At 36.7% G+C, this 19,538-nt stretch overlaps 1 protein-coding gene across 1 annotated transcript in view; it reads right to left on the bottom strand.

Moving 5' to 3' along the window:
• Positions 1-19,538, bottom strand: part of suclg2 (succinate-CoA ligase GDP-forming subunit beta) — a 78,702-nt gene that overhangs the window by 31,791 nt on the left and 27,373 nt on the right. Inside the window, exons 3-9 of the mRNA XM_086088115.1 lie at positions 19,324-19,423; positions 18,261-18,351; positions 16,451-16,603; positions 15,384-15,473; positions 14,588-14,684; positions 12,697-12,858; positions 10,164-10,306 (exon numbers count right to left, since the gene is read on the bottom strand). Of these exons, the coding sequence (XP_085944241.1) occupies positions 10,164-10,306; positions 12,697-12,858; positions 14,588-14,684; positions 15,384-15,473; positions 16,451-16,603; positions 18,261-18,351; positions 19,324-19,423 (836 nt within the window). The remainder of the gene's footprint in view (positions 1-10,163; positions 10,307-12,696; positions 12,859-14,587; positions 14,685-15,383; positions 15,474-16,450; positions 16,604-18,260; positions 18,352-19,323; positions 19,424-19,538) is intronic.

Below are 19,538 nucleotides of genomic sequence, written 5' to 3'. Positions count from 1 at the left end.
TTTTGATGAAGAGGGATGAATAGCAACCGGACTGCAGTGGCCACTTTTCGTCAAGACAAGTTCATGCTCCCATCGAAGGCAATGCATGCAGTGCACATTGAAAATAAATTAGAACTTGCTCATTTCTCAATTGACTTTCATGATGTGTTTTTTTGTAAACATCAAAGCATGTGGTATTTATACAGAACATTTGAAAGAAGAGCCCAAAAAGTTCTTACCAAAATGTGCAGGCATCCTTGCTATTTTGTTTTTTGCCGTCCCCAAACCCTTTGCATAGTACGTACGTTTTGGTTCCATTTTAAGTCAACTTAACATTAACAAATACAAATATTGAAGGCCAGACTATCACCTTCAATTTATCTGGTACTGTCATACTGTATAATAATATCATAAAACATGTCTGGCATGCTGGTACAAGCTCCAACGCTTCCTAAAAGTTTAATGTACTATTATTTTTATTGTCTTTATTTATTAGCAGAAAATCTGAAAGATGTGTGCCACGCTTGTGGCGGTATATTCAAAAAGGCTTAAGGTTGTAATCAATCAGTGTTAAAGGTGCATTAACAAAGTAATGTGCAAAAGCATACTTAAAGTATATACAGTATACATAGCTTACAGACCTAAATGTGTGTTCTTAGTTTATTTTTTTACATTAGCTAGCAAAAAACATGTTTCACATTGTTATTAATACGTGTTGCATGCATAATTTTGAGGAAAAAGATGAATTTATTCAATTTTGGAACAAGGCTGCAACATAAGTGAAGTTGCATACAATCATCAACTGTTTTCCTTACTGATATATGGGCTGTTGGAAAATTACTCTCTTACTCTAAAGACTGTGTTGTGTGAATTGAGTGACTCACACACTGTTAACAAGGTGCACTTCAACCACCTCAAACCAAAAAGGCATATGTTTTTTTTTTTTATTAAGACTTCATTGTGTTAATTTACAGGGTGCTCATATTTTACTCTGCTAATTAATTTGCAGCACCATTTAATTGCTCTCATGGTAATTAACTTGAACAAATGGCTTCAAAATATAACATAATAGCTCAGGAGGACAAACAAGGATATAGTGTCAACTGCGTTAGTAGATGGCTCATGGATGATCTCATCAAGGTGGTATTTGAGTGGCTTCACAATCTCATTGCATGTGAACACATAAGCGCCAGGGGGGCGTGAAATGAGGGAAATCTAAGAGTCACACTACTCCTGGATTGTTTTTCAGTTCGAGATACAGTACATTCTGGACTATAAGCCGCTACTTTTTTCATTTGCATTTAACCCTGCGGCTAATACAAAGGTGCGGGTTATCCATCAGATCACAAGGGGGCGCACTATAAAGGAAGCGCAAGAGCGTCAGGCAGAGCTAAACAAACCAAGTGAGCCCAAATACAATAGGAGTGACAGAACGAGAGTGAGACAATTTGCGCCCTTATTATGGAAAATAAATGAGCGGGAACCACCGGTGCGGTAACATTAAAACACCTGCGGCTTACAGTCAGGTGCGGCTTATATGTGTAACAAACTCTAGTATTCCCCAAATTTAGCTAGCGCAGCTTATAGTCAGATGCGCCTTATAGTCCAGAAATTACTGTGGGAACAAGTGGAATTAAAACCCTCTTCGATGTGTCGTCCAATACCCGTAAGTCATATTATTGAAGAGCTCATCTATGGGGTGCAGAAGAGCAGTTTTATAGTTTTGGTTACACACGAAACATAAAACTGCCGTTGAAATGTTGAAACAGAGATAGGACTTCTGTGACAAACTGGCATCTCTGTGAAATGATACACAAGATCTGGTTTCTGGTGACAAAGTGGCATCTCTGTGAAATGATACACAAGATCTGGTTTACCTCTTAAGGCCTTTTCACACTGCACTTGGTCAGCGTGAAGCGTCAATTACAAACAGCCCCCTCACTACATTCACAATTAATGGTTTTGTCAATGGCATGCTGAACGCTGCAGTTGGTTAGTCCACACGCGTGGGTGTTTTACAAATAATCGCTCAATTTAAGGACACCAGCGATATGTACTTTACATAGGGCTGTCACGATCAAATACTTTTAGAATCAATTATTCTATAAATTATTCCAACAATTAATCGAATAATCATTTAATGTTTTAGTCTGCATAAAAGTTTATTTAAAAAATAAATACATATTTTTTTGCTATTACCGGTACTTGTTTACTTAAATTTTTTTATCGGGTATGGTTGAGTGAAGAAAAAAACAAAACAAAAAAAACTACATCATTTAAGCAATATAACTGATGGACTCATGTTGTATTAACCATTCTGAAATGGTTTCAGATATTGATTTGGTTATTTTCCCCCCCAAAGAAAGAAGTAAAGCAGATGATTGATTTTGATTTTTTAATGAAGGATTACAGACATCAGAGAATGATTACTTTTGAGAGGCTGATGATGATTTTAAGTTAAACAATTGCTCTAAATGATTACACGATTAGTAAAACAGTGTATTAGTTTGATAATTGATTAGTTGTCGATTAATCAATTAATTTTGACACCTATAACTTCAATACTTCAAAAGAAAATGTAATAGAAAAAATAACTAACCCTGCCTAACCCCGACCCTTTATACGCCTGTTCTATGAAGACAAGTTCATCCATAAAAAATATTTTAAGAGAAACAGAACAGAGAATCATGGCTGTTATCGGAATACATAAAATATCTGGAGGTAAGTAAGTGTCTTGCGATATTGCAAAGACATTGACTGCAGTGAATTTTAATTTGTTCCCTTGACATCTCATATTTAGCAGTGGGATGTAAAATGGATGCAAATAGATGCAAGAACTTGCTTCATTGCAGCAACTGACAACCTAAGAAGTAACATCAAACCCATAATGATATTTGCAATCAAACCATCAAGTACTTAAAACTGCAGTACACTTTTTTTTCCCCATTTGAAAGGAAATCAATCACAACTTCCAATGCCATTCTGGCTGCTAGACTACATAATGTTACTCAGTCACAAGCATCTTCCTCTCCCAGTGGATCTAAAGGCCCAATTTGATAAGGAGTGGCGCCCCTTGTCCAAGCAGTGTGAAAGCAGGTGCTGCAATGACAAAACACTCCTGGCAGCAATAAGAGAATAGAGTGTGCAGAGCTCAATTAGCTGCCGCTCCAATTCCGGATTCTGTATCGATTTCCCACAAATAAGGAATGCCGGACAGGGGAACACTCAATCAGACATGCCGTTGGGACCTGTCTGTTGGTGTGTGAGAATCCACAGGGACAAATTGCACAAGGTGACAGGATGCAGACAATGTATTAGCAGCCCATTGTCTTCATACATACTGAAGAGTATGTAATACAGCTGTCTAATGATGCATAGAAACGGATAGAACTGTTTTGAAACAAAGGCACTGTACTAACCCTTACGGTATGGCCGAGACAGAAAAGACAAAAGTTCTCTGAGGGGCAAATCAGTCTGACAAGTCATCAGTTCCCTTGTGCATTTCTAGGCAATCCCCTCACTTCTTCAAATTAACCTTCAAAAGACAAATGTGGGCCTGAATGTGTGGCAACCCTATTAATACTTTCCTCCATCCTTCCAGAATATGAAGCAAAGTGTACCACATTATTTATCTGTATTTTCTGAAAAGGTGGTTCAAGAAATTGGCAAATAGAATGGCTTTATTTTATATAGTGATTGAAAACATGTTTGTTGTGGAAATTTCAATTCTTTTTTTTGTGTGTGTGGGGGGTTAGTAGCAGATTTTTGCCACTTGCAGCAGCGCTCTGTATCTGTCCCTCATAGATCGAGGCGTAAAACAGTACACTAAAGTAGTATAATCTTGTTGACAGAGTAGTGGTCCAGCACTAACGAATGTGGGTTTCAAAGGACCATACAACCTATTAATTGCTTCTTGCATGGTCTATGAATGCTTGAAATTATTTTTTTCAAATTATTTCAGTTGATGCGCTTCCCTATGTTGTTTGTACAAATTCTATGGTAAATATTAATAGGCTAAATTAAGATGTCAGATTATTTTAACTGGTTACAAAAGCAGCTCAAAGTGTCGTGAATTACATAACTCACAAATGACTAGCTACGACTTGGGCTACAAGCAGCGATGTCACCACAAGACAGCCGGCCTGACACTGCCAAAGTGTGATTGGCAGCTAGTGCAGATAATTTCTCGAAATTTACAAGCATTTTTGTTTGTTTGTTTGTTGTAAAAAAAAAGAAAGAATCAGACATCATCATGCAACACCATTATACAAAGATTTACAGAAAAGACAAAAGGAAACTGATTTTATGTCACTTGTTCGACTGAGCAAGACATGCTATTAAACAACAATGGCGAAAACAGCTCTGCTATATTTATATTTATGGCACATAAATGGCCCACCCAGTACAGAGAATGGAGTGAAATACTGTAGAGCTGCAACCACAACTAGGCTAAAGCAACAGGGTGAAATAGTGACAGATCGATCAAAGCCCTTTGTGCAAAACACAGCAAGATAGAGAACACATGTTGTGACTTACATGGCCTCACTTGCATTTACACCATCGTTGTGGAAACTGAACCCACGTTGTCTGCACCAAAGCAGGGATAATGTACCTCGACCCGTGACACAATTTCAATTCATGTATTCTTACTATACTGTATATCTTTTCATGTATCAGCCTCAGACACGGTCATTGGCTCTGGGAATCTCTCGCTGTCTGAACCAATAATACATTTGGCATACATCTATTGTCACTTAAAATGATGATTATAATTTACTTTATTTTAAATAGTTATTACTCTGGTTTGCCCTTCTCATGCACTGTTTCTTGACAATGGGGACATTTGAAGTCCACCCAACATGCTACGTTTGCTTTACTCTGGCTGAACAACTGCATTTGAATTATTACCTTGTTTGTGATACAGACATACAGTAATACAATGTATTGAGTGTGTGTCGATATGTAGCCATATAGTGAAGAATTATAGCCTCCTTAATACAAGGCCACCTAGCTTTAGCCTGCAACATACACTTTGCATATATATGTGAATTCAAATGTACCAAATGTTTCCCATAATACAAAAAGAATCCTGACCGGTCACAAGAGGAGCATTTTAATGCACTGTAAGCAAATCTGCAGAAAAACATTGGATGAAGTAGAACTTCTCGCTTGTAATGGCTAACCAATGCAATGACTTTGTCGCAATAGGTGGAAAATAAGAAAATAAATACATCACAAAGACAGCTCATTCTCCTTTACGCACACAAACCCACACACTGTCACTATGGTAGCTCATTGGCCAGACTAAATACATGCCCCCTCCATGGCCAGCCCCATATTTGGTTCTTGTCTAATATTCTGCACCCAGGGAATGAACTCAATTATTGTGGTATGTTGTTTTATCCTCTTTTCTTCGATTCTTGTTGGCTGGCATTTCTTGTGTTTACAACACAGGGGACCAGGCATCTCCCACAGGCCCTCCGCTTCAGGCGCAGTGGTGATTTCTACTTCTAAAAAAGCCTGCTTGTGATTAAAAGTTGCCGTGTTCCCATTGTATAATATGTGTGGGGTCTGACAGACAAGATAAGCATTCACGCTCCATGTGTGATTGAGGTACGTGGTTTCCATTGCAAGCTTTTCTTTGTAATGTTATAAAGTAAGTACATTTGACGCTGATAGGCTGAGGCGACGCAATGTGTGTCCTCAAATTTACCGACTGGAGCGAATGTGCTAGCCTCCACTCGCGTCACCTCAAACATGTCAATCGTGCCACCCGGCACTGATTCATAGTCTGCAATGACTTTACAGTACATGTCATCACATCCCAACAATAGTTACATTTCTGTTTGGTCTGACCGTAGCATAATTCACCTGGTTCTAAGTGCAGCTACTACTTAAGGTTGAAAGCTGAGGCAGGATTTAGCTAGCAGGTACGGAAATAAAGGCTATTATGAAAAAAGGAAAATAACAGAATAACACAGAGAGGCCAAGAAAGAACAAGGAGCAATGGAGCGAAATGAAAATTAAGGTAAATAGTTGGTGGAAGACGCAGTAAGGCATAATCTCTAAATCTCTAGTATGATTTACCATGTAAGTGCTAAAAAAAACACTCTTGGAGAGAAAATGGGTTTGAAAGACAGCAATCATACTACACTCCCTGTGAAGGGCGAGATAAGACATATGAGCTCAAGTTCAAGACAGGCACTCCAACACTGGAAAAAGCCAAAAGGATCACATATGAGATGATGAAAAGGTATTGATGTATGATGAGCAAAAAAAATGACGGTCATTGAAAATACGCTGGAATGCTAGGTGGACATGCCTAATGATCCTACACAAGTGGAAAGACAGTGAACGTCAGAGCAAATAATTATTCTGAACAGACAGTCTAAAAAGAGTACTGTGGTTAATATTGCATTAAACAGCATCATTAATCAACTTAAGTGGGGGCGCCATGTTAGGCGAAATTATTATCAGCCGCAGACCCGAAGACGGGAAGTGACGGCAAAAAGCCAGTGGAGAGTTTCCTGCTACCTCAGTGCTCCATTGAACTTTTTGGCTGACAAATTGCAGAGAGTGACAGATTTTACAAGTGCTATACTACTGGTCTGTTCCCACGCCGTCTGCTATATTTTACACATGATTAACCAATTTAAAGTGTTGAGAATAGCTTGAGAACAAATCTATTATAGCTCTTGAACGCTCCACAGTCTTTTTGAAAAACGCCGCCGCTTCCCTCACTTTGCGAGCCATAGGAATGATCTCACCTCACGATTGAGTCTGGATGTTTTTTTTAAGACAATAACGAGTCAAAGTTGTTAGGTTTGATACAGTTGAGCAAGCCAGTTTTGTTAAAAAAAATGGACAGCTTTGATGCTTAGGTAGGGCAGTGGAAACTTTTTCAGCGACCATGGTAAGTGTGTCCAGTTTTATTTAGTTCATCACCCATGGCTCTAAGACCTATGAAAATAAGTTAACCAGCCTGTGTGAGCAGTGAGTGGCTGGCCATCATGAGCTAGCAACATAATATATAATTGTAATCAATGACAGCATAATTAGTGATTTAAGAGATCATTAAATATTAAACTTTTCCCCCATACACTTTCAATGGGACTGACATGGAACTTTTCTTTTTTTTTTGAAGTCCCACTTTCCACACCCACTTTCATACATACAACTTCTCACTATTGCGCAGTGGCACACTAGGTTAAGTGCTTTGTTCAGTAACCAGGAGGTCGAGGGTTCGAATCCCACCTCCGACTGTACTTTGCAAATGTATCCATGACAATTATGCTAAGTGATTACATGCTAACCAACTGACATCTTATCAGGAAATGCATTAAAATGTCACTGAAATGATTAAAAGCAAGTGTCCCAATTCAGCGTTGCTTTAAGCATCAGATGTCACTTTTTGACAAAAAAATATACCTAAGACATGACTTTGAACCAGACACGTTAGGTCAGTGGTTACACTATTTGCCTGCCATACAGAGGACCTGGGTTCAAACCCCTGGATGGACAACTCTTTAGTACAAATGCAATATTCAGTACTCGTCAAATTATTTCACATCCAATACTTTTGATGACTTCAGTGACAACTGCAAATCCTCTGTAGCTCAATGGGTAGGCTACTAAAGTGGACCTGTAATCTGTAAATAGGAGGCGAGGTTTCAAATCCCACTTTAGACTGGTTGCATTTAAACTTTTCTCTTTTCATTTATAATTAATCTACAATTGACCATTTGTATTTTTTCACACAATTTAGCTTTCATTATCATTTGTTTAACACACATATTTAATGCATTCCATTTAATGTTTATTGACACATTTACTCTGGCGTTCGGCAAGACATCCCTCTATGACATTTCACAACACTTCAATGATGACAGCAAGTCCTCTGTAGCTCAATGGGTAGGCTACTAAAGTGGACCTGTGATCAGTAAACAGGAGGCGACCGTTCGAATCCCACCTTAGACTGGTTCAATACAACTTTTGTCTTTTCATTTCTAATTCATCTACAATTGATCATTTGTAATTTTCACACAATTAATGCATTCAATTTAATGTTCAATGTAACATTCACTACTATTACTAGTAATTAGTAGTTACTAGTACGGCTACTACTACTATTACTAGTACTAATATTCTTAGTAACTTATTAGTTAATACTAATACTATTACTAGCAATTACTAGTTAATACTACTACTAATATTACTACTACTAGTAGTAGTAATTACTAGTTAATTACTTTGTAATTTTCACATAAGTTATCCTTCATTCAGCTTTCAGCCTTCCCATGCTATTTCTGCAAAAATTGCACAGTTTATTAAGAAAACCATACAGATTCAGTAAATATTCAACAATAACAAGCTACATATCTTCGCTGACAGCTGGATTTCTCACAGCTTTAAAATAACTGCTTGGAAAAAAACATCTTGCTTTAGATACCAAACTTCATATTTTTGCACCAACAAGTCACATACTCGCAAATTCACACTCTCGCGGTAGTTAAAAACACTTTAAAATGGCAGCCCCCGTAAGTGATGTTTAAACATCTTTTTGCAGGATAAAAACGTAATACTTAAATGCTTCATAGATTTTATTTAACATCAACTGAAAAAGAAGATCTATCCATCCTTGCACATTTTCTATTTTCACATCTTGGTTTTGGTTTAAATACAGACCAATACCAATTATTAGTTGTCAAGGAGGCCAATAACCGTTATTTGGAGATAATATTCATTTTCAGAAAAAGGGAAAATATTTTTGGGATGTCAAAATATAAAATAAAAATAAAATCCAACTCTATACTTCATTGAAATGTCTGAAAGCATGTTTATTGAACAACTTTTGAGATTTTCAAAATGTTGATTTTTCTTTATTATTATTTTAATTATTTTAGACAAGACATCTTTGTTTTAAATTTTAAAAAAGAAGTTCAGGGAGCTCCCACAGTCACCAGTATGCCTTAAAAAAGTAAAAAATAAAAATACAATAAAAAACGTAAGTTAATACTACAGCTCCCTATATTGTTCTACAGTAAATACATTTAGTCAACAGCATCTCTTATAAAGTTAACTGAACTAGTTCCCTGAGGATAACAGCTTTAAATTGATCTTTTATCAGTCATCAGATTTTTTTTTAAGGCCGATACAAATATTTGTCAAAATGTCAAATATTGGCGCAGACAATCAGTCGAACCCGATAATCTCCCTATCCCTAGTTAAGTTCCCTTTTCCGTGTTGGAATTTTAAACCGCATCTCAGGATCTCACTATATTTGCTGTTCTTCAGAAATGTAATTATTTACTCAAGCCTATAACATTTCAGAAAACAGCCTTCAGCCCTGAGAACAAAATGGATCTTGAGTTGGACAAAACATCCATCTGTCACTTTCTTTACTGCAACGGCACAAGGCAATAAAAGGCTTATTTGGTATTTTCTGCCTTCACCAGCATCTTGCCTACAGGTGACGTGAAGTAAACCTCTATGCATTTAGGAATTTTGTCCACAAACATTCCTCCTATATGCGGCCATGGGGAGAGTTGTGCAATATATCGTTGTTTGGAAAACAAATCTGTCTGCTTTAAACATACTAGAGGCCCAAACACAAAGCTGAATGGTATGTTGCTGACCCAAGATACAGAAACCTGTTACAGGATTACTTGGCAAAACACACACACACACACACACACACACACAAAATGATATTTTCTCCTCACAATACTTCTTAACATGTTTTCCCAGGTTGCCTTCCTATACAGCAAGGCAATTTTCTCAGCATTTCTGCCTCCATTTTCTTTCAGGAAGAAATAATGGTTAAGGCAATAAATGCGCTAATGGCAGATAGAAGTGTGCAGAAACAGAAAAGGGCCTTTGTCATCTCAGGCCCAGTGTCTGCTATTCAGTGCCAGCAGTGCACTTATGTCACTTCCATTCCTCTCAACACAATGAGTTTGAGGCATCAAAGCCAGTGACACAGTGGGGAGAATGGGGGAGATTGAAAAGAGGTAAGACGTGTGTGAAACAGAGGAACCATTTAAAAAAGACCACCACATAATATCTGTATTTGTGGAAATGTATAGCATCATTACAGGGAGACATGGAGTGTAACACTTTCAGTTATTGAGTCAGTTACCAAACTTTTCAGAAAAAACCAAGGGGCAAATTTTTTTTGATCCTACCTTTGGGTCAGCTGTAAGAAGCTTGAATGCCTCATACACCTGTCTCTCTTTGACTCCTCCTCCAAGATCTAGGAAGTTAGCTGGCTTTCCTCCATGCAGGTCAATGATGTCACATGTGGCCATGGCCAATCCAGCTCCATTCACTACAAGTTAAAAAACAGATTTATATCAGCACACTAAAACTTGAATTCAAATATAAAGGACAACCAAAACAACATTCATTCTCCAAGTGTGGTAGTAGTATCATTAGTGGTTCTCTTTAGTGGTACTTGAAAGAATCACGGCTCAAGTACAGTTCAGTTTGCTGTACTTAACTTTTTAGAACAATATTCCTTTAGTTAAAAAAAAAAAAAGTGTACCAGGTCTGGAAATGACTATGCTAGATGGTGACAAACTTAAAACTGAAGAAATAGCTAATAACCATGAAAACAGCATTCTTTTTAAGCCTACCTAAAACTACATTATCAACCAAAAGGGTACCCTTCTGGACATCTCCTATTAAGCAAAATAACCCTATAACCCTCGAACACCCCAGAGTCAATTAGTACAATCATAATGACTCAATGGTAAAAGCCATAATGATAAATAATTATGAGGTTTTTTTTTGTTTGTTTTTTGTCTTTACAGTCTGTCATCATGAAGCAAACTACCTGAGCGGGTATCTTGCTGAGTTGTGCTCGAGCCAAGTCAACAAAACTGTCTAACATAACCTCTGTAACTGCATCCTGCCATGCTAGCCGATTGACACCTCAGTACAAAAGAAAATTTAATTATACAGATGTTGCTATGGTGGTTTATTAACATCTTATTGTAACTGGGCCCTACAAACTGTTGTTACTTTTAGAAGTGGGCATACAGTAGGGGATGTGTGTGTGTGGATTGATGACAGTGCTAAGAGAAAATCTGTGCATTTACGAGGCAATGGGGTAAGAAGGCAGTCAGTGCACCTTTTGGTGCTGCTGTACTCTGTAAAAGCTTTGATTTATGACAATAATGTGGGTCTTTAATGAGAATGCTAACAATCCAGCTCACAGGAGACTTTCTGGGTGGATTATCACTAATTAGAACACATTGGTTATGGTGGCATCCCTTCTGGAGTCCTCAGAAAACTGCTTGTAATGTGGATTAGAGGAGAGCCGAGAGTGTCTTTACTTTGGCAAGGATTTAACTGTGTCCCAAAGGAATTCACATATACAGTGCATACAAAGAGTCTATACACCCCTGTTAAATGCAAGTTTTTGTGATGTAAAAAGAGACCAAGATAAATATTTTTTTATTTGTTTTCCACTTTTAATGTGACCTACTGTATGACCTGTACAACTCAACTGAAAAACAAACAAGTCTTTTACCTAGCATTTTGCAACATATCTACAACGTGTTTGCATATAAAAGTGACAGTGGAGACAATGCACGAATTAACCTAAAATTTTAGTAAAATTGGCCCACACAACAGATTAAAATGATTATTTTTCATTTCCTTTTTATTAGAAGATGTAATTATTGGACATTTTTGTCCAGTTGCTCTCTCTCTCTCTCCCTTACTTTATTTGACCATTTATTTTAAGTATGAAATTGAAAAAAAAAATACTACCGATGTAAGCCCCACTTATTTCCAAAACAAATCACGCCCATGTCCGGTTTAGATCACGCCACTTCCGGTTTAGGCCGTGCCCACTTCTGAATACAGAAACAGATCATTTAGGTGGTTGATAGGGATGGCAGAAATGGAACATTGAAACGATCAAATAATTTAAAACAATTGATTCACAAAAATAATAGATTTTTTAGAACATTCGAATCATTTCACCACAGTGACATTTGGTGGCCAATCAATCAAACAATAGAGCAGTGTTGTAAGGAAATTAACTATTGGCTGTCTGTCATCACCTAATTTACACAACCGGGGTTACCTGCATAAGGGACTATTGTCAGTCCAATGAGTGGGTGCGTTAACACTGAATTAACCGCCGCGTTCACTGTGCTCAAGAGGATGTTGACATTTTATCATGTAGGGCAATGACAGCAAGCCAGGGCAATTTTATATTTGAAGTATACTTAGGTTGGATGTATTTCAGATTTAAGACATGTTAATATAGTGCAATGGTCGGATTTTATTTAATTTTAGAAAAGGGATAACATGTTCACTTGCTGAAACAATGTGAAGTTTGGAGGCGTAATGGAACACGAAAGGCAACTGTTATGTGAGACAGATTCCGAGACAGATTTAGGAACGCGATTCGAATCACGAGTTCCACCTGTGTTCCGGTGCATACCAAAACACAGTTACGATTTTGCCATCACTAATGGTTGAACAGATACAGATAATGGTGTACTCGCTCATCCCTAGTGTACACACTTTATTTGTTTATACTTCCTCTCTAAAATTGAGCTGCTGTACAGGTTATAGGTATCATTAATGGTTGAACATGTTTTGGAAAAAAAAGTATTTTAACAGGGAAGTGCAACTTATTTTGCAAATGTGTGTATCTGTGTGTGCGTAATAGAGCCCCTTCAAATTGTGTAGGTTCCATACCAAAGCAGGCAATGTTTCCATCAAGACCAATATATTTGAGATCCCACTTGGCTGCTTCCATCTCTGTAGGGTCACTCTCAGTCATGTCATCCATAGCAAAGACAGCCTTTTGACGGAATTCAGCATTGTCGTCAAAGTTGATCTTAGCATCAAAGCAGACCACTGGTCATGTAAGAAGAGAGAGGACAAAAATAAGCACTGGCTGTAGTGACAACAGGAGAAAAAGCACACAATTTGATCCAATGAGGGCAGCGGGGAAATGAAAGGATGTCACACACAAGCAGCTAATTATATATAAATTAAAAAAAAGAAATTTTAAAAAATGAAAGGTTTCCCTGTGGCCTGCTCGTATGAATTACTTCAGAGGTTAGCATGCTAATAAATAGTTGCTCAGTGCCTTCTTGGTGCCTCGAAGGGATAGACCATTATAGTAGACCTTATGGACATCTCCTTTACACTTCAAAGATTAAATTTCAAAGAGACCACATTCATTAGGCTACCTACAAAAGACAGCAGGCAAAAATATTCACTAGTTAGTCTCAGGCATTTCTTTGAAAACAGCAAGAATATAGTGACAAAAATAAAGGCATCAAATATATAATATCAGCATAAACATTTGCAATACATGACCCACAAGGCTATGAGGATGTAATGTAACCATTGTATTTATAAACAATGTACATTATAAAAGTTAAGCTTTGCCAAGTCAATATTAACAGTTAAATATGTCAGGCCAAAAAAGACTGTTTTAAAAAAATATTTATGTTAAGTGACAGAAAGACTATTTTAATTTTTATAAAAACAAGTAGCCCTTTTATGTTAAGTGAAATCCATAAAGACTATTTTTTTTTAAATAAAAACAATTAAGTTCAGTCAAAAGATATTGTATTTATTTCATTTTGAATAATTAAAAAAAAGGTTATTCTTAAATGTCACTGTTAAAAATACACTTTCAATTAAGTATTGGCAAAATTGGTCGCCCATTTTATGTTGTCGCCGTATGTTAAATATAACGTAAAAAAGTCAATTGTAATCTAACGTAGTTACTTTGACTTTTAAAGTCAAGTAATCAGTTAAGTAACTACTTTTTCAAGGTACCTTAGGTACTTAGAGAGGTATGTAATGTGTTTAGGTGTTAACTGGTGTAAAATGTTGGAGAACTACTGCAATATATGGAATTTTCACTGAAAATCTAACAACAGGTCAACATGAAATATCTCCAACATTTAATTCCCGCTTCTGAAAAAAAATCATCCGGCTCATTAATATCCAAAGAGAACAACACATTTCTCTTAACAATGTTTGAGTAAGCATGTGAACAAATAAATGTTTTCGAGGAGCCTAAATACCATAAATTTTGTCAAAGCAGTAACAAATGCTTAGTTTGTCCTAAGAATTCTATCATCTGTCTGTGTTCATCACACTCGCAGCAAAAATTATGAAGTGATTGTTATAAATTGAGTCTTTGATGATTGAAGTGTCAAAATTTAATTCAGGGGACAAGATTCAATAAGCCACGGCTTCAACCCGTAAACTCTTTTTTTTTTTTTCAGTGTTGTTGATGTTGAAATTGAGATGTGATCGGTGAAGTCTGTTGTAATAATAATAATAATAATAATAATAATAATAATAATAATAATAAACAAAAAAGTCAAGGGATATTATCATCACAAATCTTATCTAAAGGATTCAATAGGAGGGGCCTATATTAAAAGTGAGGACAAAAACATTTTAATGACACAAATTTAAGGACCTTTTGAACGAAGCACTCGCTAAAGCCTTTCAGGTAGTCCTTACACTTATAACAAAAACTAAAAAAATGTTTTTTACATAAAAAAAAAAAAATATATATATATATATATATATATATATATATAATGATAGAAGGCACCTTGTCCTTCAGGAGTCTCTCCAAGAGGGTTGACTTCAACTTGAGTGGCGTCGACTTTCACGAAGAGATCATAGAGCTTCTTAATCTGATCTGCTGCCTGCGAAGTCCATAGAGGAAAATAATTACCTGATGGTTCGGATCTGAGCAGCCGGTCCAACCAAGACCAATCAGCCTCCCACATACACAACAAAACATGGCAGATCACCTCCACTGTCACACTGTCTTATTTTGTTTTGCATAAATGTCAGGTACTGATATTCAATTAATTTGATCAAAAAGCAAAAAATATAGTTTACAGCACATGGCAGCAGACTTTCATCTAAAGAAGGTTCCACATAGATGTAATATGTGAAAATATGTTGTTGTTTTTTTTGTTTTAACACTTTATTTTCAACAAGGTTGACATGATAAACTAAATTCCTAATGTGTGAACTCATACAACAGTAACTCTCACATCCAGACAAATGTGTTCTTGCCTTTTTTCGGGTAAGTAAATAAATGTAATGCCTTTCTCCCTCTAAACACACAATCTAGGGAAATACCACTTGCACAGCACTGTACAGAACTGCCAGATGTGACAGTTGACCCTCTGGCAAGCGTGCTTTGTGCGTTGTTGACATTTCACAGCACACATCTGAAAAACTAATAATATCAAGTTTGAAATGTCTATAAATAATCATGCAGCTGTCTTTGGGCACACAGTGTAAAGTATATGCATATGTAAAGTACAATATATATCAGTGGGTCTGCTACACACTTGATTATGACTTTATAAACACCTTACTGTGCTGATTACCTGTCTCTGCAGAGGTCCTTTGAAACCCAAATTAGCTGCCATGTGAACTGCCTGGTCGTCCTGTACACCTTCAAATATATCTATGACTTCCTGTGAGAGTTGGAGTACAAGTGAGAAAAAAAAGATAGAGGACCAAAAATGAAAAAGGGTGACAACATCTCAAACACTAGGGTATAATTTTACACCAAATGCCTGGTCATATTAAACTAGGGATATTATAAGGAGGCATATCATAAGGAGTGGATATCAGGAAGTAGAGAGCTGACAGAAAAAGCAATGAAAAGAAAAGAAAAGAAAAGAAAAACAACTGAAAAGATGAATAGTATGATGGGAGCTGAATTTAGGGGTTGTGTGATGCCATTTGTTACAACAAAAGCCAAAGACTAGCGTGCACTGTACAGGATGAAGCTGAAGATGTGCCTATTTTTACGCTCGAGCGCAGCTGTGCCATCTACGAATATTGAGCCCTCAGACTCAGAATCAGAATCACAATAATGTTTATTGGCTAAGCATGTAAAAACACAAAGAATTTGTTACCAGTAATATGACAAGGGATGTCGGATACGACTTTTTTCAGACCGATACCAGTAAAAATACTAAACTCCTGACTGATACCGATACCACTAGTACTTTTGATACATAAAATGTCCACAAAAAGACAAGTATATTCCAATATATTCCAATGTAGCATTTTTTTCCTTAAAATTGCATGAAATTAGTGGCAATTTTCTCTTCTTCTATATGGTAATTTCTAGTTCCTGATCATAAAACGGTTACAACAGGGTCGCGAGTACCAATACCTTAAAATAAAGCTGGTATCAGCAACTCTTATCGGTACTCTCCCATCTCTATATGAGACACATTTGTATTGCAGTAACAAGCAACTACACCAAAAAGAACATTTAGGACGTGACACATACAGAGAGTTGATCAGAATAAACTGAAATCTAGAGTAATGATGCAAACAAAACTGAAAATTCAGAATTTTGTATCATCAATTCTTATTCTGAGGCTTCAAAATTCTTTTTCATACTAGATGTGCGGTGTGTTAACAACTAATGACATACCTTAAAAATGAGTTCTGGTGTGCTGGCTGCAACTTCCTCAATATCCATACCCCCTTGGGGACTTCCAACCATAACAGGACCATTACAGGAGCGATCCATTAGAATGGCAAAGTAGGTCTCCCTGCTTATGTCCAAGGCCTCAGCAACCATCACCTAGACATGGACGATGGTGTAGAGGTGACTGAAGGACAACTTTAGTTGGCTATGATGACACATTTGAAAGCTAATAATTTTCTGATCCCCTTTGACCGTGGCAAATGCACTATCGCAATGCATATGCAATAGTGTGAATAGTAAACACCAGGAAGAATTGGCAGAATTACTTGAACATAGTGATCTGAAGAAATAATGAGATCAGAGAAACACACAAGAGGCTAATTTGGAGAAGCAGTTGAGCAACAGGAGGGGTTAGGTTAATTCTGCTTCCAACCTATCACCTAGTAAAATAAGAAGGGGTTCCTTATCTATCGTCAGTATTTAAAGACTCTACATTTAGTGCTATTTTTCCCAGATCGGTTGTTGTCTCGCAATAATTTGCATTGCAGTAAACACCCGAAACATTATTTATTCTGCTTTTTCCCTATATTGTCTAAATCCACAACAATATTTCACATGCCTCTCTCATCACCTCTGCTCAATCCTCTATCAGCACTGACAGCAAATCCATGTAGCAGATGCACAAGTGCTTGCCACTGTATGCCATTCTCTGCTCTGCGGTGCAGTAAGGCCTGGGAGTGGATTCAAGCTTCATTGGAAGGTTGACAAGTAAGCTCTGGCTGTCATATGATTGGCCAAGCTTAGACTAAAAGGACTACACTTACTCAGACCTTCAACTCTTGCCAGTGGTGGATCTTTGCTGGTGGTGCCCAAAAACGGTTCTCTATTAAAATTTCAAGAAGTCTAGTTTGGCAGAAAAGTCTCAAGCTGAGGTCCACGACATAATAACGCATAGAATCCAGTCCCGTTCTGTTAGCAGTAGCCATTGAATAACAAATCTCTAGTACAGTATTCCAACAAAAAGTACTTAACAATTGTGAAGAAAAAAAATCACATTTAGACTAAAGCATGATGAAGAGTACTGATAAAATATATATTTTTTAACCATAAAATGCATTTGTCCAAGTGATTGAAACATCTCTTGTGAATTTTGCCATACAGCTACTTCCGAGGGAACAGCAAGTTGTGCAGAAACTACTTAAACATTAGCCAGCGGGGCATGTTTACATTAAAGGTTTTAGTGCATTTTTTGTTAGGTTCACCCTTGATATTTCATTTTCATTTAATTTTTATTGGCACATAGACAAAAAAGGTAATACCTGTAACATTGAAGTATTTTTTTTATGCAAGCAAGACCAGGAAACCCATATACATAAAAAAAATACAAAAAAAAAAAGAATAATAAAGATCTCACCTCATTATACATGATCTTCATGTTTGAGATACATATTAAGTAAAACAAACAATATTAAAAAAAATACTATATAAAATTAATATATATGAAATTAATATACATAATATTTCACTCAAAAGCCAAATATACTTTTATTGCGAGTAGTGTAATTTGGGGGGCAACAGTTTACACACCTATCTGAAATACATATTACAAAAAGGTGTCTTGTTTTCTGGGGGGAGGCCAGAACAGAATCACGTGATTTCCATTTTTAGCAAAGGGGGAATATTATTTGATTTATGAGTGTTTTGAGTTATGAGTGCCAAACTGAACACATTAAACAAGTGTCGCTAGGCACCATTGTACTTTCAAATTAGAAATGGGAAAACAAAAACAAAAAACAATCAAGCAACAACTTACCGTTTTCACTTTCACTCCATCTTTAGGCGTCTGCTTGGTTGTCAGATTGAAACCCAGCATCTTATTGGCCAGCTCACCAACAACTGCAGGGCTATAGGAGAGACAATAACACATTGCCACATACTGTATACAATATGAAGGACATAAGAACAGTCCAAATTACATTAAATTGTGGCCATCAATGAAGCATACGGTGACCAAAACCATAGCTCCTCTATGCAGTACTGTCAATGAACCTGACCTCACTTTATCTGTATGCAAGGATTGCTTCCAAAGACTGAGCCGGATTTATAAATATATACAAAAGAAGCAATAGGCATGTGATTATTGAGGAAAGCAAAGTACTGAATTCATTCCAGTTTCCCATTGCATATTCTAGAGTACAGATGCACTCACAATTATTCAATTCCCATTGCAAATTGTATGTAAAACGTTAAAAGCATACAATAATTTGCAATGAACCAACAAAACAACAATGTAAATAAATAGCTCATCACAACAAATATTAGAAACAGTAATTATTTTTGAAAATACTGCATTGTAAATGTAATATGTAACATTAGTGAATAATGTTGAGAGAGAGAGAGAGAGAGAGAGAGAGAGAGAGAGAGAGAGAGAGAGAGACAGAGAGAGAGACAGAGAGAGAGACAGAGAGAGAGAGAGAGACAGAGATGTCTATATTTTTTAATTAAATTGCCAAAGCAGTAATATTCATATACATACTTATTTAATAGTTTAGAAACAACCAAAATAGTAAAAACAAATACAAAGAACAGCATTTAAAAATATTCACAATGCTTCAGGGTAAACCCTCCTCCAAGATTTCACCCAGTACATTTAACTTGCAAAAATCAAACTGTGACTGCACAAAGCCTGAACAGAGGAAACTATGTGAATCTGCCATGCGGCAAAACAAAATTTGTAAGTAAAACTAAAGGTCGCTGCATAAAACAAGGCACTAGAAAAAAACTGAATGGTATTTTCATTTCAAGTAATCCTGACTACTATGTATCTGTGTCTTTGGAGCACCCTTACAACAAAAAGTGTCAAGGGGCATACTCACTCCTTAGTTAGATGCACTCCACCTTTGAGGCCACTATCAAATACACCCTTGCCTCTCCCACCAGCCAGAATCTGAGCTTTTAGCACAATCTCTTTGGCATCTGAAACAAAAATAGGTATATATGGACAGCACATAAGCTAGAGCATGCTACTCATCTGATACAGGGAAGAAAAAAAAAAAAAAATATATATATATATATATATATCGGGTGTACC

This window comes from Leptonotus elevatus, chromosome 10 (assembly GCF_054856555.1).
Source record: "Leptonotus elevatus isolate MCC_2025b chromosome 10, RoL_Lele_1.0, whole genome shotgun sequence".
Classification (NCBI taxonomy): domain Eukaryota; kingdom Metazoa; phylum Chordata; class Actinopteri; order Syngnathiformes; family Syngnathidae; genus Leptonotus; species Leptonotus elevatus.
Note: the sequence above shows the minus strand (reverse complement) of the source record. Positions and strands in the feature narration are given on the sequence as shown.